The following is a 22585-nucleotide window of genomic DNA, read 5'->3' as shown; positions in this document are numbered from 1 at the left end:
ATTTAGGTTTGAAATTTAATGTTAGAAAATCAGGTGTGATGGTATTCAATGAAAACAGTGAACAGACAGTGCGGATACAAGGCCAGGAAATACCTCGGGTAACAGAATTTAAATACCTTGGTATATGGATAAACGAAGGCAATAGGTATATTGAAACACAGGAAAGAACAATAACAGGGAAGGGGAAGAGAAATTCAGCCATAATGAAGCACAGAGCGATATGGGGATACAATAGGTACGAGGCCCTCGGAGGTACGTGGAAATGGGTAATGGTTCCAGGACTTACATTTGGAAATGCGGTTGTTTGCTTTAAATCAGGCGTACAATTAGGACTCAACGGGAACCAAAGGTCAGTGGGTCGCCTCGCATTGGACGCTCACGGGAAAACTACAAATGAGGCTGTGCAGGCTGATATGGGCTGGACTAGTTTTGAAGTGAGGGAAGCTCGCAGTAAAATTGAGCATGAAGAACGGCTGAGGAATATGGAAGAAAGTAAATGGGCTGGGAAAGTGTTCAGGTATCTGTACAGGAAGAACATTCATTCACAGTGGAGGAAAAGAACTAGGAAGCTTACCAGCAAGTATGCGGCCTGTAGGGTTGGTAACACAGCAACAAAGAAGGTCAAGCGGAAAGTCCGAGAGGCTGAAATAATCTCATGAGTGGCGGCAATGGAAAAGAAACCTGCCATGAGTAACTACTTATGAAGAAAAAACGAAATCAGGAAAGAAACCATTTATGATAACTCAAAGGGCAGCTGAGTTATCCGCAGCAGAGGGTGCTAAGAATCCCTGGTTCCGGACAGGCCGCCATTGGAATCTGAACCTGGCAACGTTTAACGCTAGAACGTTATCTAGTGAGGCGAGTCTAGCAGTGCTATTGGAGGAATTAGAGGGCAGTAAATGGGATATAATAGGGCTCAGCGAAGTTAGGAGGACGAAAGAAGCATATACAATGCTGAAAAGCGGGCACGTCCTCTGCTACCGGGGATTAGCGGAGAGACGAGAACTAGGAGTCGGATTCCTGATTAATAAGGATATAGCTGGTAACATACAGGAATTCTATAGCATTAACGAGAGGGTGGCAGATCTTGTTGTGAAACTTAATAAGAGGTACAAATTGAAGGTCGTACAGGTCTACGCCCCTACATCTACTCATGATGACCGGGAAGTCGAAAGCTTCTATGAAGATGTGGAATCGGCGATGGGTAAAGTCAAAACAAAATACACTACACTGATGGGCGACTTCAATGCCAGGGTAGGCAAGAAGCAGGCTGGAGACAAGTCAGTGGAGGAATATGGCATAGGCTCTAGGAATAGCAGGGGAGAGTTATTAGTAGAGTTTGCAGAACAGAATAATATGCGGATAACGAATATCTTCTTCCGCAAGCGGGATAGCCATAAGTGGACGTGGAGGAGCCCGAATGGCGAGGCTAGAAATGAAATAGACTTTATACTCTGTGCTAACCCTGGCATCATACAAGATGTGGACGTGCTCGGCAAGGTGCGCTGCAGTGACCATAGGATGGCAAGAGCTCGAATTAGCCTAGTCTTGAGGAGGGAACGGAAGAAACTGGTCCATAAGAAGACGATCAATGAGTTAGCGGCAAGAGGGAAAATAGAAGACTTCCGGATCAAGCTACATCAGGTATTCGGCCTTAACTCAGGAAGAGGACCTTAGTGTTGAAGACATGAACGACAATCTTATGGGCATCATTAAGGAATGTAAAATAGAAGCCGGTGGTAACTCCGTTAGACAGGATGCCAGTAAGCTATCGCAGGAGACGAAAGATCTGATCAAGAAACGCCAATGTATGAAAGCCTCTAACCTTACAGCTAAAATAGAACTGGCAGAACTTTCCTAGTTAATCAACAAGCGTAAAACAGCTGACATAAGGAATTATAATATGGATAGAATTGAACATGCTCTCGGGAACGGAGGAAGCCTAAAAGCAGGGAAGAAGAAACTAGGAATAGGCAAGAATCAGATGTATGCGTTAAGAGACAAAGCCAGCAATATCATTACTAATATGGATGAGATCGTTCAAGTGGCTGAGGAGTTCTATAGAGATTTATACAGTACCAGTGGCACCCATGACGATAATGGAAGAGAGAATAGTCTAGAGGAATTTGAAATCCCACAAGTAATGCCGGAAGAAGTAAAGAAAGCCTTGGGAGCTATGTAAAGGGGGAAGGCAGCTGGGGAGGATCAGGTAACAACAGATTTGTTGAAGGATGGTGGGCAGATTGTTTTAGAAAAACTGGCCACCCTATATCACAATGCCTCATGACCTCGAACGTACCGGAATCTTGGAAGAACGCTAACATAGTCCTAATCCATAAGAAAGGGGACGCCAAAGACTTGAAAAATTATAGACCGATCAGCTTACTGTCCGTTGCCTACAAAGTATTTACTAAGGTAATCGCAAATATAATCAGGAATACCTTAGACTTCTGTCAAGCAAAGGACGAGGCAGGATTCCGTAAAGGCTACTCAACAATAGACCATATTCACACTATCAATCAGGTGATAGAGAAATGTGCGGAATATAACCAACCCTTATATATAGCCTTCATTGATTACGAAAAAGCGTTTGATTCTGTCGAAACCTCAGCAGTCAAGGATGCATTACGGAATCAGGGTGTATATGAGCCATATGTAAACATCCTGGAAGATATCTATAGCGGCTCCACAGCCACCGTAGTCCTCCACAAAGAAAGCAACAAAATCCCAATAAAGAAAGGCGTCAGACAGGGAGATACGATCTCTCCAATGCTGTTCACAGCATGTTTACAGGAGGTATTCATAGACCTGAATTGGGAAGAATTGGGAATAAGAGTTAATGGAGAATACTTTAGTAACTTGCGATTCGCTAATGATATTGCCTTGCTTAGTAACTCAGGGGACCAACTGCAATGCATGCTCACTGACCTGGAGAGGCAAAGCAGAAGGGTGGGTCTAAAAATTAATCTGCAGAAAACTAAAGTAATGTTTAACAGTCTCGGAAGAGAACAGCAGTTTATGATAGCTAGCGAGGCACTGGAAGTAGTAAGGGAATACATCAACTTAGAACAGGTAGTGACCGCGGATCCGGATCATGAGACTGAAATAATCAGAAGAATAAGAATGGGCTGGGGTGCATTTGGCAGGCATTCCCAGATCATGAACAGCAGGTTGCCATTATCCCTCAAGAGAAAAGTTTATAACAGCTGTGTCTTACCAGTAATCACGTACGGGGCAGAAACCTGGAGGCTTACGAAAAGGGTTCTACTTAAATTGAGGACGATGCAACGAGCTATGGAAAGAAGAATGATGGGTGTAATGTTAAGGGATAAGAAAAGAGCAGATTGGGTGAGGGAACAAACGCGAGTTAATGACATTTTGGTTGAAATCAGAAAAAGAAATGGGCATGGGCAGGACATGTAATGAGGAGGGAAGATAACCGATGGCCATTCAGGGTTACGGACTGGATTCCAAGGGAAGGGAAGCGTTGCAGGGGGCGGCAGAAAGTTAGGTGGGCGGATGAGATTAAGAAGTTTGCAGGGACAACATGGCCACAATTAGTACATGACCGGGGTAGTTGGAGAAGTATGGGAGAGGCCTTTGCCCTGCAGTGGGCGTAACCAGGCTGATGATGATGATGATGATGATGAAATGGAAGCTCATTACTTTTCGAAGCAAGATCGGGATGCCTTAGAACACGCACCTATAAAGCGAGATATAAGAAGCAAGAAGAAGCATGTGTTTGCTGCAGTAAAGCTAGGGATCTATGGGGAGCATGTTTTATTAGAATGTGAAGACGTCTAAGCAGCGGTCGGTTTAAGCACCACTGGCCTTCTTGAAGCCCTTGGGTTCAGCGGGAGCAGTGGTAAAGTAAACACGTCCGCAATAGGCATTAGTAAGAGGCGATTGGAGGATTGGTGGAAGAAAAGTAGGGAAACGACAAAAGACGGAGACGTACAAAAGGACAGTTCGCAGTAGGGAATCAGAAAATTTGGGTGTGGTAGTTCATAGTGTTCTTTTTTTTTCTTTTTTATTGTTTAACCTAGGTAGGACATTAGGCAGTACAATAGCAAGAGCTTGGTGGCGCAACCCACCGCCCCGTTCCAAAGGGGACGCTCATAACATCCATCCATCGATCCTTCAGCAGCACGGCTTTCTACGGCGACCGCCGATAAAGTAAGTTCTATTTCTCATACTTTATCGCTCGTTCTTTTTGTGTGATGAACTTTTTGATTAACAAACAGATTTTGCCCTTTTGAAGCCATTTTTAATATTAAATTTGCCCTTTGCTAATGCATACCCACTACCCAAAAAATTACCGGGTAGAATTCCAGTGTCCAATATATTGGACATCATGCTGTGCTAAAACAGCCGATAATTGTGAAACACGAAAATTCACTTTTCGTCTCTGTAAAGTAAACATCAATTTCTGAAAAGCTCACAAAAATCTATGAACTTTAATACACTTCGGAACTCAGGAGGATATAACATTATAGTATATACTATATACTATTATACTATATTATTATAGTGAAAAACTCTGATACCATGAATAATACACTAGTTACACTCGTGTAGCCAGTGTGTAGGTAAAAAATAGCCCTAATATGAACTGGTTATTAGTGCTTATCATAATGTTTCTAAATAAATACCCTAGAGGGAAATGTGGCGCTAGTACCTACGGGGGGCTCTCATGAGCGTTGCCTCAAGCTAGATGGGAATGATGGGAAGTACAGGCTTCGGATTGACTTCAATCTTTAGACTAGTGGCGTTTGCTTGCGGCGCAATAAACGCAAATATTACCGCGTAAAATCTAATTTTATTTCTGCATTATGTTATATAATGTACTACACATATCATAAGAAGCCAACAAACACCGACACCAAGGACAACATAGGGGAAATTACCTGTGCTTAATAAATGAAATAAAGAAACGATAAATTAATGGAAATTGAAGTGGATGAAAAAATAACTTGCCGTAGGTGGGAACCGCACCCACAAGCTTCGCATTTCGCGTGCGATGCTCTACCAATTGAGCTATCGCGGCGCTGTTTCCCCATCCACTTTCTTGGGTATTTGTGTCCTAGTAGAACCCTGGGAGTGTTAGCCAGCGCCTCCACTCACAGACCTTGGCGGCGGACGTGGAACGTCCTTTCTGCCGCAGGCGTCACGAGAAGGCAACTGGTCAATAAATCCACATATGCGAAGGTTGTGGGTTCGGTTCCCACCTGCGGCAAGTTGTTTTTTCATCCACTTCAATTTCCATTAATTTCTCGTTTCTTCATTTCATTTATTAAGCACAAGTAATTTCCCCTATGTTGTCCTTGGTGTCAGCGTTTGTTGGCTTCTTATGATATGACTAATAAAAATCGGGCCCCTCGGTTAACCCCCTTTCTTCTCGTTTATAATGTACTACACGTTACATAAACTTTGTATGACTTTGAGATGGAAGCACGGTTTACTATGGTTTATTACCAGGGCACATCAGGGTATGCATTCTTCTGGAATTCTGTTCCCGATTTAACGCCAGAGAATAATAATTTATTTATTTTTGCAACAGCAACAACAACCGTGTATGTACTTATATAAAGATACTCATCAAGTATTTATGGAAATAAAAATGTTGTATTGTGAGAAAGTGTTGCGCCCTTGAGAGGAATGCTACGTGTCGTCTGCTACGACGCCTACTCGCTGCAAACACGAGACTTTTCTCGCAGACCACAGGCACTTGCGAACCCTCTCGCTCTTTCGAAAGGCTGAGTCGGCTGTCACGATTGCTGAACGTCTTCAAGTACTTTTAAGCACATCTGATACAGTGCTAGCTAGGACGCTTGTGGCCTCCTACGAGTATGCTTCATCATATTTTATATTGACGTACCGCTTCCGAAGTGTTATGGCGTGGCTTTACACTTGCCCATTTTGCGACACTAGAATACAGCCAGTAAGCAGCAACCTTTCCTACCACAAGTAAGTTTGTGTTCTCAAAGTCCTAAAACACGCATTTCAATGAGCACATAAACGAGCAATGCATAATAAAGCCCCCAATAAAATTTGATTGTCAAGCCACTAGAAGTGTCTATGTCTTGTATCAGTAGTGCCTTCTTTTTACTATTCTGAAGTTTCATAAAGCACGTAACGCTACAGCGGCAACCTAACACACACTTAAGAAACGAAGGTCCAAACGGTTACAACACGTTCTTTCAACGTTTCCAATGCCGTCGCTTTCTCGTCAGGGCTTCGACACCACACCGCAACACAAACATCGTCCCAGCCGCAGGCCCAGCGCGCTATCGCCACTTCGAGCAACATAACAAAGGCAGAGAGCTTTGCGTTGCACTGTCCCACTGCAGGTTATATCAATTACGCTTGAACCGAAACCAAAACTGACAAAAAATACTTGTAGACTAGTTCGCCAGTCAACAGAATGCCAATCCGAAGTGTGTACTTTCCATCATTCCCATGATGGTCGAACGATCGCAGTGCCAGATTTCCCTCTAGTTATACTAATATGAAACTCTATGGTGCTTATCAATGCGCTTATCACCACTAAGCGTTGCGTGTGCGAAGGCCGCTCGCGGTCAGCGAAGCGGAGTTTCCTGCTTGGAGGCATGGGGGAGGAGGAAAAGTCGCAAGACGAAGATAGGTGTTCTGTGGGATCAGCGTCAACCTTTCCCCTTTCCCACAACGAACCACATCTCTCAGTGGTTGTTTGTAGGAAGGATATAAAGTTGTAGATGGTTGTAGCGTTGTAGCGACAGGGGTGTTCTGGCGCTGAGCCGTGCTCCCGCAAGGTCTCCTGAAGAAAGCGCCAACCTCGCAACGAACCACTTCTCTCTAGTGTGGTTGTAGCGCAGACCTCCTACAGTGGGAGATCCCGTTTCGTACTCCCAGTAGCGCGCTGACAACATTCTGTGCTGATCTGTCCCAGATTTTGTTGTGTGCCAGCAAGAACATCGACGGCGAAATATGCTCTCCGGGCTTGCCGGCGTTTTCAATCCTCTTGATGTATTCTGGACGCTTGTTACAACTACAATGCTCATCGCCAGTTGCTGGTATTTCGTCAAGAAAGATGCCGCTCCAGGGCTGCTGACGGCGGCGATGCTATACGGAAAAGTGGCCGAAACAAACAAGAAAGCTCGACTTCTCGAAGGCATTTCAATTCCTAAAAGGTACTACAGTGCATGGTTGAACGCGTGCACTTTGACTTAAACCGACTCCACCATTGGTGAAGGATTGTGTCAGACCCCTGATGTTATTTGGAGCATCTTCCTGAACAGAGATCGCAAAACGATTTATTCCGTTTATAGGTCACGTATTGCGTGGAGGATGTACCTGTCTGGTGTTTTTAATTCTTTTATATCTTTTTCTGTTAAGACGGGTGCAATGTCGCGCGAAGAAACTCCGAGTGCCCGACGTTTAAGAGTCGTTCCGGCTTCTTGCTCAGGGATGAAATTGCTGCAGGACGGCGAAGGAGCCGGTTCGCTCCGAAACGTACACCCGTGAGTATAAATACGTACACGGACAATTGATGATGCACACAGAAATGGTGATTTTTGTTTAGCCTGAAATTGACGAGCGCACTTTGGTGTATGCTACGCTATTTCTCGCTGCAGTTATCTTTTGCTGGCTGTGTGCCTATGCTGCGAAGTGATTAATTTTTTAGCAGCACCCATGGTCCGTACACATAATGTCACGGGTGTGCGTCGAAGTTCTTTAGTAACACATGATCATTTATGAACACAGGGACAGATCCATGTCGACTCAAGTGTTGCATGAAGTGCACGTTCATGACAACGAACTTCGTTTTTAATGTGAATAGCATTCTTTGCCTACTTCAGCTGTTTTGTGCTTGTCTATCTATCTATCCAGCCTCCTACATCGACCCAGTCGCCCAAGTCATCTACCAGCTTGGGCCACTAGGCATGTGCCTGTGGTCATGATACTGTCGTAATTCTAGCTTCGTAATCTGGCTCTCATCATACAGTTGTCACACCTTCTACCCCAACCCGGTGGCCCAAGTTTTCTAATAGCTTGGGCTACTAAATATGTGCTTGTGGTCATGGGGCCTACGTGGCCGTTGCACCGTCGTCATTCTGTCTTCGTCATCTGACTCTCATCGTGCCAACATCATCATGCATTTGTTTTTACACTGCCTGTTGTGATGCCGTCATGGTCATTCAATGGTCGTCACTCCAGCTTCATCATACGACTTTCATCATGCCATCATTGTTATACAAACTATGTGATACAATCGTCATGCCATTGTCATTCAACACTCATATCCCATTGTTCTCATATGCTTGTCATGCCATTGTCATCATACCATTGTTGTCGTCAGGCACACATTGTCATACCGTCATCATGATGCCATCACGCCATTCCATTGTCCTCATTTAACTTTGTCATTCTACTCTCATCATGCCGTCATCGTCACACTCTATCACTTTGCTATCGTCATCACTTAAGTAATGTCGTCCCATTGTCATCATGCCTCATCGTCATACTGCCATAGACATCATTTCTTGTTCGCCGTTCTATCAGAGTCATGCTGTCGTCGTTCAATTGAGATTATGCCGGCGTCGCTATGCCATCATTGTCAGAGAGTTGCTGTCGTGCATCTGTTGTACTGTTGTTGTCATGCCATCGTGGTCATGCCATCGTCGTAATTCCAGCATCGTCATCATGCCTATGTCTTCACACACTTATCGTTGTCCCATTGTCGTGATGTTGTCACATGTCATCACCATCATCATGATTTAAAAGTCGACATCTCACTGTCGCCATGCCGTCCTCATTATACTGCCCTTGCTGTTCCATCGGCGTCATTCCTTCTTCGCCATTCCATCCTCATCACTGCATTGACGTCATATAGTCATCAAACCACCATGCTCATGGGCAACCTTGGCAAGCAAGTGCCATAGCAAAGTAGTACGATACTGGAGTATGTTGCATGCAGCTGAAGCAACAGAACTCCCAGAATGACCACTACAGATGTTAAATAAATGCGACTTCAAGAATACGGTGTGTTGCTACATTGGTCGAATGCAAATTGCATTACCATCGACAGTCGTCGTGAAATTAGTTCTTCCATAATTTTTTTTTACTAGTACTAGTGTAGAAAATGTGATCTCCGTACTTTTTAAAATTTTTCAGGCTGTTTTTGTTTGTTCTAGCCAAGCCTGTTTTGTGCATTGTACAAAAGCCCAATCCCTTCCTTCTGCATTTTGAAGCAGGGCATGCCGTAAGCGATCAAAATTAACAAGGCCCTGCATTACCCCATCTCAGGGGCCTGCATGATTTGGCAACCTTAGTTTTAAGTTGTAGAAGAAGAAAAACTGTTTATATTTCCATTTCTTTGTTTTTCTATTGGTGTGCTCATTTCTAGGTGCTTTGCTTTCAAGAAGCATGTTTAATTAACAAGTGTATGTAGCCACTAAGGCCACCTAATGGGTATTCACATTCGGAGAATATGTTTTCAAAGAGTGCACTAATTCTATAACATTGTCCTTACAGATGGTTCCAGCACTTTTATCAGTTTGGAGTTGTCATCTTTACCTTCATCACTGTGTTCATGGTGCGGTCATATGTTTTCGGTTTGCCACTGCCAGGCACCATCATTAAAGTGGTTGATTTCTTTGAGCCAAGGCCTGCTATGACTGGTAAGCAAAATTCATACTCACTATATCATTCAGTCATACATGTTTGGCAACTACATTTCTTACTGTGGCAGCAGTTGAAAGCTCGAAACTGAATTTGTGGTGTCCATCCACTTGTCCTTTCCATTACGGTTGTGGCCTTCTTTTAACCACAGTTTCGCCCTTGCCATATGGCAGAAAAGAAAAACTGCACGCTGCAACCACAGCATTGCTTATACTGACAAACGATTCCGACCATAAGGTGTGAAGCTCCACACTTTTCAGCAGGACCTATTTTCACATGCAGTGCATTTTATACATAGTACAAGCTTGTTATGACCTGTTTAAATGGATTGATAAAAAGTTACAGAGGCACTTAAGTCTCTTTACGTGCATTGAATGCGAAAACAGTATGACTCTTCCGTGTGATACTTTTCACTTGGTCATGTGCTCGAATTGGGCAAAGTAAATTTTTCGGGTGTAGGCCACCCAAATTTTGGGAGTGAGACCAAGTCAATTTTGGGACTGTGCCAGGTCAGTTTTGAAGTGGGTCTACTCGATTTTCAGATTGGGCAAAGTCAATTTTTTGTATGTGGGCCATGGCATCCGTCCAATGCCGTGGCTGTTCACCATGGGACTTGGCAGTGCGAGCTGTAGCAGGTCCAGTGCCGGGAACATGACATTATCACTTGGTCACGTGGGCGTTGGTATCATCATATGTTAGCGCCGGACGGACACTGGATTTTCCGCTTCATAAGGCATATAATGCGTTCGCATTACAAATGGGAGCCCTAGTATAGTCCAACAGAAAAAGAAAAACATTATCAGTGGTCTCGTATGTGCATCACTTCTCACATGGCTTGAAAAATGTCGGCAGCAGATTTAGTGTTGACGGTGTTCGTTCTTCACTGTAGAAATTGGGACACATTTGCTCTCTAATAAGCAAGAAATATGCAGTAGGAGTAAAGAAAAAACAATCTGGATACCAGATCAAACACACGTCAAATAAGTTACTTGCAGATCTGGTGCAATATGCATTAGCCCACTTTCTTGTGGCAGAGTTAGAAATAAAGAAGATGAAGGCACCCTGAGTGGTTGATTTATCAGTGCTTGTCTGCAAGAGCACCACCATTCCCTCTAATTTGGTGTTTCTACCTGGCCACTCATTGTCACTCATGCAGTTGTAACCCTATACTAAGTGATATAGCTGCCCTATCATATCATAGTACCCAAATAACAAGGAAAGTAATTGTTTGATACATGACAAATATTTTTAAAGTGCAAACAAGAGAAACGGCACAAAAGGAAGGTCATACATAGGACAGGCGCTACTTTCCACTGTTTATTCGACAACGTCGACATGAAATATATATGAGACAGGCATGTGTGCAGATGCATTTATAGAAGAATACAAGATATGAATATATGAACAAGAAATGCCTAATTCATATGTGCATCAAGGTATGCAAACTCTTTTGTGTACAGACTTAACGAAGGCTCACTGATGCAACCTTCACCCCTCTTTTTTATGTGATATTCTTCCAGTATCGAGCGGGCCTGCTCACTGTGGCTTTTACCTAGAATCTTTGCATCATGAAATAATGCCTCACATCCTCCGCAAGGATTCATGCGATCTGCCAAATGTGTTCATTCCGTCTTTTTAATATTTAAGGTGTGCTCTCTAAATCTGTCATTTACACACCTTCCTGTTTGACCGATATAGCTTTTACCACAGGTCAAAGGAATGTCATAGACAACTCCGCTGGTGCAGTTTAGATAGGGCCAACGGTGCTTCTTTCAGCAGCCTCACTTTGTTTCGCCTGCTGTAGCTATTTGAGGGCAAAGACGGTCAAGTTTGTTGGGGGCAGAGAAAACCACTCCAACATCGTGCCTATCCACAGCCTTCTTGAGATTATGCGAGACTATGAATGTAGGGAACTACTTCAAGTGCACGCTCTTTTCCCCTGAAATCATTATTGTCTTTCTTTTTTCCTTGCTTAAACTTCTGCAACAAACCCTCAGCAACTGCAGTGATGACTGTTGGGGGGTAACCTGCTACCAGCAGTTTTGTCACCTGCGCTTCAAAGCTTTTTTGCATCTTGTGGTGGCACGATTTCTTTAGCAAAGATTCAAGGCAAAGAGATGCTATAGCCCTATTCACTGTCTTAGAGTGAGACGAGTCAAAAGGTGGGATCCCCTTCCTAGCTCGAGGCCTATAAGACCAACACACATGTCCCCTAGAAAAACTAAAATGAATATCTAGAAACTGAAGGGATTTCTGCATGGGAAGTTCATGTGTGAAGGTCAATCCCTTCCCATGTCTGTTAAAAAGTTCTAAAAATCACTTCTACTTGGTGCTTGTACAGGCCCCTTGTAGTGTGTGGTTGACCTGGGACAAAAAATATCGCGTAAAATTGGTGCCGCACAGGAACCAGTGCGAATTCCCTCCCTCTGCAAAAAAGAATTTGTCATCAAAAGATATAAAAGTGGAGTGTAAATAAGCCTCTGATAAAGTAAGTAATGTTACTCGTACTAATACCCACTGTGTTCTGGAAAGCAACCTCGGGGTTTTCGTCAATACACTCTTTAAGAGAGGCTAGCTATGCATGCTGAGGTACTGAGTAAAAAAGGCCCTTGACATCAACGGAAAAGGCGTGTCCGATGTCTGGTTCTTCCTTGAAAAACTGGACCATTTCATCTGATTTGCGAACAATGAAAGGATCTGAAAATTTTAACTGTTTCACATGTTTCAGCAAAAACATGCTAACGCAGTACTGCCAAGACCCTTTTTCACTTACGATTGACCAGAATGGAACATTTTCTGTATGAGCTTTTGCTCAAAAAGACACTTGCAATGAGTTTACAGAACATTTGTTGAGGCTGCTTGGCAAACGAGTAAGGTTAAGTTTCTTGCATTGGTGCTTGAGATCCTTCTTTGCGCACGTAGCTTTTACCTTGACTGCCCTGAAGTTCTTGTGAATTGCTTGAAGAGCCTTGTCTTTGAACTTGGAGTTAGACAGGATGATGAATCCACCCTCTTTGTCCGCCTGCAACAATGACAAACCATTTTTATGAAAGTACGAGATAACTTTTCCAATAGGTAGATTGTCTCTTCGTGGTCTATGTTGGGATCCAGTGTTTAAGAAGTTTCTGAAGAAGACAACATTCGGAGGTCTTTGCCCCAGCTTTGTTTGCAACTCTCCTATTTATTGCTAGGAGCTCATGTGCTTGAACATGAGGCGCGGCACCAAACTTTGGTCCTTTCCTGAGCACTGCTGCTATGTCTTCGGGTATGGTTACCCCGCCAAGTAGAACCAGGCCGTTATTTTCCTTATCTTGCGCCTTATTCTTCCTTTCAGTCGACCGAAATATGTTGCGGACCAACCCTTGCCATGACACTTCTGTCATCCGAGCTGCGAAAGACCTGATTTGCTGCAACTTTTTGTCAGCAATCCAAGGAGGATCACTGGAATAGCAGATGATGTGTAACCAGTCCTGGTAGATTTGTACTTGATGCCAGAACTCAGAATGGAGAATCTTGCAGATGTGCTTGACATGACGCCAAGACGGGCGTACGTTGCCGAAGAGGTATGACAACTCAGTCAGGATGATGCTGTTCCCTGTGTAGTAGGCATAAAATCTAGTGCAGCACGTAGTTGTGACGATGTGGGTGACAAAACAAGTCGATGCTGCGATGTGAACTTGAACACAAAAAAGACAGGCCCAATGTAGAAGAAATATCGCTTAGAAGAACTTTCTGTGGGCCTAGTTGGTGCATACTTGACAAATTCCTAGACAGCCACAGCTACAATTCCTGTTGCTGCATTTTCCTGCATACTTCTGTTGCTTGGCTCATCATGCTTTTGTTCTCTTTGCACTTGTGGCTTTCGCCTTATATATAAGCTTACTTATTTTTTTTTTCCAATAATAAACTTGTAGTGGATGTGACATTTCCTCTCTGTTTTTTCTTCTTTTGTCTTGGTCGTGTTGTACTGCCCAATTTAGCTATGAATCTGTGCTGACCTGCTTATCTTTCAGTCACTCTATGTCCATGAAGTCTCTCGTGTGCAATAGAAGTGTGAAATATGCTGGAAAAAAATATGATCAAGAGCAGCACTTGCATGCATGAGTAAGAGCATTGCTCTTTGTCTGATGAAGTATAAAAACCATTTTGCTGAGCACCACAGGAAGTTCAGGAAACTTTTCCATGGTAGCTACTTGAGTGTACCACCTACCGTCTCCTTGGTTCATATTGAGCTTGTTCTCTTTATTCAGTAGTGCATTCTTAGTCCCTGTTATTTTTTTCTTTGAATAATTGGTCTCTTGCTTTTCCTTCAGTAATTGGTTTCTTGCAGAGACTAACCTCTGCGCATGAAAGAATTAGTCGTGTTTGAAGCTTAATTTTTATATCATTTGTTTATTTCCATTTGCAAATATCAATTACTAGCCAACCTTATAAAGAGAAAAAAGTAAATGAAAAGAAGTTAAGCTGAGGTATAACCAGATGTTTCTTATGGACATTTCATGATGCCTTACCAGCTGTGCTACAGTAGCTGTTTAATTTCAAAAGTTTTTTCCACACACTTTGAAATTACAGATACTGAGGCAGTATTGAAGAACTATCCTGGGAAACTGAAACACTTCGTATTGCAGCATGCTAATAGCAGTAACATAGGGGTCTAACCACTGGCTGATTTCCACTCACATTTCACAGAGAGTTAGCATTTTTATGTCGGTTCAGTTTAATACTATGTTTGTGAGCATTACTTGCTCATTTTGTTTACACAATATCCGAAGTGTGCATTGTCCGTGCTTGGCAAAATGCCAATTGTGGTGCAACAGTATGGTGGTGCCATCTGTCACTGTTATAGTTAAATGCACCCTTCACGACAGTAATGAGAGATAGCACCTCTGTTCCATTGCAAAAAAAAGCAATTTTTTTTAGTGCCTCGTCAGCAATCCAAGGAGGATCACGGCAGATGATGTGCACTTTGGCTTGAAAACTTAGTATTAAACTGAACCCGCTGTAAAATTCCATCTCTGTACGAAATTTAAGCCAGCAGTTTGGAAGAGTCGTGTATACCTGTTGCCCATATTTATGCGACACTCAGTAGATTGCATTCAGGTTTTATTACAGTTACTCTGACATTTTTATTTCAAGTTTTAACTTATCGATATAATAGCACAGGGTCCTGACAGTGTTAAGATTGTCTTGTGCACCTCAAACCTGATCAAGCATAGCTTCTTCAGAGGAAATACTTGTTTAAAGGTTGTCAAGGCTTTGGCTTTGGTTTTGGTTGTCAAGGCTTTGGTTGTCAAGGCCTGGAGAGTGTGACTGAGTTGTGTTGAAATTGCATTGTGTACATGTTCAAAATCAGCTGAAGTGCATGGAACAAGTGAGCATGCACATGTCATTTATTGTTGCCGTAACAAAATTGAGACTGGGGGTATATTAAAGATTACCATTTTAAGTGCAATACTGTGTGCTCTTAGCTGAAAAATCATGCTGTGCGATTGATTACGACTCTCATTGAGCTCAGAAAGTTGCAAATTTTGCACTTCACAATGTGTATGTGGTTGCATTCCCTTCTTGCCCAGTTGCTGGAACGCAGAATGTTTGCACATTCAAGCACCTTGCCCACAGCCAAGCATCTTAATTGACATTTCTCCCTACCATTATTTTTCATGCATACCTGTTCAAGCATGCTGTTAGGCTAACTTATGCATTGAGGCTGTGAACAGTTCATTTTCTTAACTGATATGTTTTCTTTCTCCCCTCCTCCCTTTCTCTCTCTTGCAGTGTCAGCAACCAGCATCCTCCTAGTACAAGTGCTAGAGACATGCCATGTGTATCGACGTTGCTACGAGTGTATGTTTGTGTCGGTCTACTCTAACGTGCGCATGCACGTGTGGCATTACCTCATGGGTTACTTTTTCTATTTTGGAGTGCAGCTCACCATACTGGCAAATGCGCCAAGTACCTCAGGTAATTACTAAACTATTGATCTCGGCTTTCTGGCTTTGCTACCATGCAGGAGTGCCCATGTACAATGATTTCAGTATCTGTAATCCCAAGCTCCTAGGCACAAGAAACTTCATGTGACCACTGACATTGAGAGACTTGTGCAGTGTTGAAAGGCATGTGAGATATTCACTGTTTATTCATAGTTCATCAGTTTACTTCTTGCGCTAAAACATATCACCATAACAAGCCATAATATAAAAAATAATGAGCACTGAGTGTAAGCGTGGTACACCGCTTAAGTTTTCAAATAAATTTGTTCACCTTTTTGAGACGTGCATACCTGAAAATAGTGGTTTTGCTGCGACATCTTCAAGAATGTAGAATGACAGTTTAAGTTTTATGAACTTTGTTTAGAGTTTTGACTTTTTCATTTATTACTAAAAAAAATTCTGCAAGTAGTTATTAGCTGTCTGAATTTATGATCTGGCATTTAGCGAAATGTGCCTTTTACTTTTACTACTCTACGTTTTGGATAAAGTCAACTTGTCTTAAATTGCTTTCAAAAACATAGTTGTCAACCATTCAAGTTATGCAAAGAAATCATGTGAATGTCCAAATCTGTATTTTGATGTGCTACAGGTGCTCTTAGAAGTTCAGACAATAATTAAGAATTTCACTGCCTCACATGGGTCATCCTGTCAACAATAAACTTTACAAAGGAAGTCTCTGACACGGTCTTGGTTTGAGGTCATTGTCATGGTGCTTTTTCCGTGCATTTTTGACTTCAACAAGTCTGGGAAGATGTAATGATTGCTTGCATAGCTCTCACAGGAGAATTCTCATTCAAAATTTCATTATGCATCATTATAATGCATGATGATATGTATGAAAAGATCTGTATGGATGTTGGACAGGCTTCCAACTGCTTAAATGCTTTGGCCAACTAAGATCAACAAAAAAATGTCATACATACTGAACTGTGAAAATTACTTATCTAGAGGCTTCCAGTCTGGACACTTGAATGGTATGTGTAATTTATTTTTAATTTATGTTGTCCAAATTTTAAATGCTTGGTGCAGCTAAAAAAAGAAAACTACTAAGACTCACCTCTGGTATCCAAAGCCTGTCCTCCTGCTCTGAAATGTTCTCTTGTTGCTCATGCTCCTGGACTTTCTGTAGTTCATGCAGTCTTTCTGATGAAAGTATATTTAAGTATGAAAGGACAAAGGTATATTTAGGAAATTACTGCTAAAATACATACTGAAAAATTCTAAGTCCCACGTAGTCAGGGCTGCCTGTTAAGGCAGTCTAGTGCTAACATTGACAGTTTCTGCAGTGTTGCTAGGTGGCTCCTGCCATGTGCCTGAAGGGTGTGACTGAGTTTGCATGCAGAAATTGCATTCAAATGCAGCCAGCCCTTTTCTTCATGCCAGTAGCTCAGCTGTTGGGAGATTTCATTGGATGTCACAACTCGATAGTGTTTAAGGACATGCTTAATGCATTGTGAACTCACAGTCATGAAGAAAATGACAAAAGCATGACATAGGCACTTTGTACTTGTTTTGTGTGTTAGTATACACATTTTAATGTGCTCAGCTAGCATTCTTTGCTTACTTTTGGTACTTTTGAGTCTGTCTATCTATCTAGCGTATTATGCCATTGTGATTCTGTCATGATTGTTTCTCGAACTGGATATATATATCAGGATATGCATGGCATGGATGGCATAAATTAAATGTCATGACATGACAAGAATGGCATGCATTCACGACGTGTGACTTGATTGACATGACATAGACATCATCTTTGAAGCACGAGAGTGGAGCCCGGCTGCACACACACCTAATAAATTGCGTCGTTGGCAATATGGTGTTTCGCTACGTTGCTTCAATGTTAATTTCATTGATGCAACAGTCATTGTGAGATGGGTTTGCCAGATTTTTTTGTGTGTGTTTTCTTTTTGCTCGTTAGCACTGCATTATGTCCTTAAACAAGCACCAACATGTCCTTCGTAATGTAATCCTTTTCACATATATAATCGACTGTGCTACAGAAGATAAGCTGTAAATAGGCGGGCCGAATCAGCGCAGCTTGTTTCATCGTACTACTAGTACATAGTAGCACCAAAGTGGCAGCTGCTGTGGCATCATGCATACTTTTTTGGTAAACTCAGTTCAGCATCAGCTACCTCGGTTTCAAAAAACACTGTGCATGATACCTTCATGAAAGGTTGATAGGGGTGCTAGACTTGTCGCTGGCAAGGTTACCGCAACCTCTCACTCAAGCAATGTCAGTCCTACAGTAATCTATGCCACCTTGTTGCGTTCATTTTGTGCCAGACAGTTGTGTGTGCACCTTCAAACCATCTGGTTTTGTGTGAAACTAGCTTATTACAGATACCTTGTAGGGTAACCCTGACATATCACTGGCTCAGTGTTTACAGCTTACTGTGACAAATAGCCGATTAAGGCATACAAGTCACAGAATAAGAGGATGTGTAAATCAATATAGAGGCAGAAAGTTCTGAGAATTTTCCTTTTTTATGTGCCTCTCACACTTATTAATTATTGATGTCAGTTCATATTAATGCCATTTACTTTATGAGTAGCCAGGAGAGCTCACTATTGCAATTCTGCATGGTTTTACCTTCCATGCTGTCATATATGTGATAGAAAATAGTACTAGCATTCTTTGCAGTCATTAGCCTCAATGTCACCAGCACAACATTTGTAGCGTTGTTTCCCAGCCATAGCGGCTGCATTCAGATGGGGCAGAAACCAAAAACGGTCATGTACCATGCTTTGGGCACATGTTAAAGAATTCAAGGTTGTCAAAACAGATCCATAGCACTCCACTACAGCCTCACTCATAGTTCCTTTGTTGCTTTGGGACGTTAATTAAACCGCACCTACGATCATTTGTAGGCACAATGAAATTGCATAAGGTGAGTTGGAAGATTTATGGATGCAGTACAAACTGCTCTGCACTATCAGAATAACCTGACAGTAGTTACAAGTTGTCTAGCTCAACGTGGTGTGTTCAAGATGATTGATTTGCAACTGGTCTGCTGCTAGTGCATCACCTGCAGATAAAGCATGTTGATTCTTATAATATGCCACTACTCTATCCACTACTAATATCCACAGCCATCCATTGACATGTATTATTGCAATAACAGTTGTAGTGCTGTGGGTGCAGAGTAATAAAAAAAAAATGACCAATCCTTCCTCTATTGGAAAATGGGGGTAAGCAAAGCTTGTCTTGCGTGCACCTGACCTTCATCACAATTAAGTAGCCCACAGATAACAGTGATGGATTGCTTCGACCTCCCACTCCTTCAGCTCGGGATCTGCTTTGTCATTGCTGTTGGATTGCCTGGGCTCGGGCGGCTCTAACGGCTGGATCGGCGCGCCAACGGCGAGCCCTTTCACGGGCAAGTTCTCGCCACCCCTCATCGAACACTGCCCATTCCTCGGGGGAACGCACAACTCGTGGCCATCCCATCCATTTTCTGAGACTGAACTGAACGGAAACGAAGCCAGCGCAGCGCGCACGAAACCCTTTCCTGCTCTTTCCCTCCCCGGCGGAAGCGAAACGGCTCTGATTGGTTACTCGTGTGGCATGAGCGCGCCCCTATGCAGCTGGAATCCTTGCTAATGACTCACGCTTCGACGCTGGCGCAGCTGTCAACTCATCAAACCGGCCTTTTCCGCAGCTACTCTGCTCTGGGAGTGTTGTAGCCGGTGACAGAGTGACGGAGACGGCCCAAGAGCAAACACACAATCTTTATTTCAGAGACAACGAACATTATATATAGGCTGATTGCCTATGACGTAACACAAAAGAATTAATCATGTTTGACACGTGTTAGCATAACACTTCATATCACTTCTAGTTTGACACGTGTTAGCACAGCACTTCCAAGCATTTCATATCACTTCTCTCCTTCTTTTAAAACTGCAGTCTTTACGTGGGTCTTCGTTGTCGGGTAGACCTCCGCAAGACCGGTGGACTTGGGGGACAGAGAGCCTGCTCGGCTGGAAGGGATGTTGGAGGTGTTGTCGAAGGAACAGGTTGGCCAGTTGGTTCTGGAGTGGCCAGACTGTACCGGCCTTCTCGCGTTGACGTCGGCCGATTCTTGTTGTCTGGGCTGGGTTGAAGCGAGTCGGGAGCCTCCACTTTTGGGGCCACGGGTAACACAGGCACCCGACGGAAAATTTGGTCCAAGTGACACCATGCTAGGCCATCTGGAGTGTCGTCCGTTACCAGCCGTGAACTCTTGGTGCTCTTGACGATGCCTGGACGCCTACGCCTCCCTTGGCCAAAGTTGCACACCCACACCTGGTCCCCGGACTGGAAACTGGCAGGCTGCGAGTAACTTCGAGGTAGAGAAGGGACACAAGTATCCAAGCGTGAACGAATTTGGTAGTTCAACAGCATCTCTGAAGGAGGCTTGCCGCACGGTAGTGGGGTACATCGATAGCCTAGCAGCACTCGTGCTAGTTTTGTTTCGAGATCGTTCACCATCGAGTGCTTGAGAAAGCCATTCTTTATTGTACGGACCGCGCTCTCTGCGAGGCCATTAGATTGTGGATGGTAAAGCGCACTGCGTAGATGAGTTATGTTGTTGGCAGTCATGAACTGAGAAAACTGCTGACTTGCAAACTGAGGCGCGTCATCTGATACAACTGTTTGTGGCAAGCCAAAATGAGCGAACAATTTGCAAAGCCGTGCAATTGTGACTTCTGTGGTCGCCGACCTGACGGGAAGTGCCTCGATCCATTTAGTATGCGAGTCGACAACTATCAACAGCATGCGTCCCTCTATTGGTCCAGCATAATCAATGTGAAGCCATGACCACTTGGTCCCCGTTTCTGGCCAGCAGATAGGAGCCTGGCGATGAGGCATTAGCTGCACTTGTACACATGAGATGCACAAACATGCAAGGCTTTCGATTTCACCATCCAACCCAGGCCACCAGAACAGCGTCCGAGCCAGTCTTTTCATCGCAGATGCACCCTAGTGTGACCGATGTAGCTCATCGAGCATTGAGACTCGCGCTTTACGGGGCACTGCGATGCGATGACCCCAGTAGAGCAGGCCTTCTATGCTTTACAGCTCCAGTCTTCTGCAAAAATAAGGTTGAAAGTGATTGTGACACGGTGACAAGCGTTTAGGTCATCCATTAAGTACAAAGTGCTGCACAATGCTGAGGTATTCATCCGCATTCGTCAGCGCCCGTATGGCACCCGCTGGCACGAACGAGCTGTCAAGGTTCTCAGAAGACAGCACGTATTCTGGTAAGGTGCGTAATTGACAAGCATCTCGGCACAGGCAAGCGGCTGAGTTCGCCCGCATTGGCGTTTTCCTTGCCGGCCTTGTACTCGATGCGGTACTGATATTGGCTTAGAAACAGAGCACATCTCTGAATACGTGCCGACGCCATTGGGGGCACAGGTCGATCTTCTCGTAGAAGTCCCACCAGTGGTTGGTGGTCCGTGACCAATGCAAACTCGCAGCCCAGCAGGTAGTCTCGAAACTTTGCTACTCCGAACACCAGTGCAAGAGCTTCCTTCTCGAGCTGAGAATAATTCTTTTCAGCCTGTGTTAACGTGCATGAACAGAAGGCAATGGGCTTATCCAATTTCCCAATTCAGTGCGAGATTACGGCATCTAAACCCGAAGGTGACGCATCACATTCCAAGCACACAGGTTGGTTGGGATTGAAATACGTCAGAACAGACAAACTCAGAAGTGTTTGTTTAGCCTTGAGATATGAATTTTCCTGCACCGTTCCCCATTGCCATTTATGCTCTTTTTCAAGCAGAAGATACAATGGGGCCAACATAGTTGACATGTGTGGCAAGAACCGGTGTTAATAAGTCAACAGACCCAAAAACGAGTGCAGTTTGCTCACATTCGTAGGCCGTGGTGAGTCGCGTATTGCTGCTAGGTTTTTCTCAAGCGGATGCAAGCCATCTTTGTTGATGCGATGGCCCAGGTAGATGATGGCGTCTTTGCAAAAATGGCATTTTTTGGCCTTCAGCTTGATACCATTCTCTTGAAGCCTGCGTAAAACGTACCAGAGCACTGAGCCATTACCGTCTTGATGTTCCGCCATCAATACATCGTCCAAATACACCTGCACAGCTGGAAGGCCAGCCAGGATCATTTCCATGTGCCGCTGAAAAATCATGGGAGCCAAGACAACTCCAAACAACCCCTTGTGAGTGTTTATCACGGTCAACTTCCTCGCCTCCTCATCTAAAGGGAGTTGGTTATGTGCATCCTTAAGGTCCAGTGTTGTGAAAAACGATTCCCCATGTAGCGATGCAAAAATGTCTTCAATATTTGGTAAAGGGTACTGCTCAGTTATGCAGGCAGCATTGATTGTGGTTTTGAAATCGCTGCAGATGCGAAGGGACCCGTCTTTCTTCAGTACTGGTATGAGTGGCACCGCCCACTCGGAATGTGCTATGGGCGATAATGTGCCTTGCTCCACTAAACGATCCAGCTCCGTTTCCACTTTTTCATGAAGAGCATAAGGGATTGACCGCGCCTTATGGAACTTCGGTTGGGTGCCTTCTCGAATGTGGAATTTCACAGGTGGCCCCTGAATGTTTCCAAGCCCTGGCTCAAGAAGGGCAGAAAACTCAGTTCTGAGCCTGTCGGAATCTGCTGACATCGATTCAACCGTAGTGAGAAAACCGGACGGCAAAAGCAAGAACGCTTGGATTAAGTCCCTTCCGCAGAGGCTGGGACCCGAACAACCTATAACAATCAGTGTGGCAGGTACAGCCTTCCCTGCAAAATGGGCTTGAAGGTGGAGTTCCCCGACAATGGATAGCTTGCCCAAGTAACAGCTGAGCGTGTGTTTGCATTTCAATAAGCGTGGCCAACTCAGACGGTGCTTTAGATACAACTCCTGCGGAATGATAGAAAATGGTGATCCCGTGTCAATAATCATGTTCAAGGGCACGCCACC

The 22585-nt window shown here is 43.8% G+C and overlaps 1 protein-coding gene across 3 annotated transcripts in view; it reads left to right on the top strand.

Moving 5' to 3' along the window:
* Positions 1-6451: 6451 nt before the first annotated feature.
* LOC126547120 (polyprenal reductase) overlaps positions 6452-22585 on the top strand; it is a 34381-nt gene continuing 18247 nt past the window's right edge. The window contains exons 1-4 of one of the 3 annotated variants that reach the window (XM_055063003.2): positions 7082-7169; positions 7445-7499; positions 9514-9659; positions 15436-15621. In XM_055063003.2, the coding sequence (XP_054918978.2) occupies positions 7447-7499; positions 9514-9659; positions 15436-15621 (385 nt within the window). In that variant the 5' untranslated portion in view covers positions 7082-7169; positions 7445-7446. Of the gene's footprint in view, positions 7170-7415; positions 7500-9513; positions 9660-15435; positions 15622-22585 lie in introns of those variants that run through there. The other 2 variants (XM_050194987.3, XM_050194988.3) reach the window with 2 other exon arrangements.

This window comes from Dermacentor andersoni, chromosome 1 (assembly GCF_023375885.2).
Source record: "Dermacentor andersoni chromosome 1, qqDerAnde1_hic_scaffold, whole genome shotgun sequence".
Taxonomy (NCBI): Eukaryota; Metazoa; Arthropoda; class Arachnida; order Ixodida; family Ixodidae; genus Dermacentor; species Dermacentor andersoni.
This window is presented reverse-complemented; position numbering and strand designations above follow the sequence as displayed.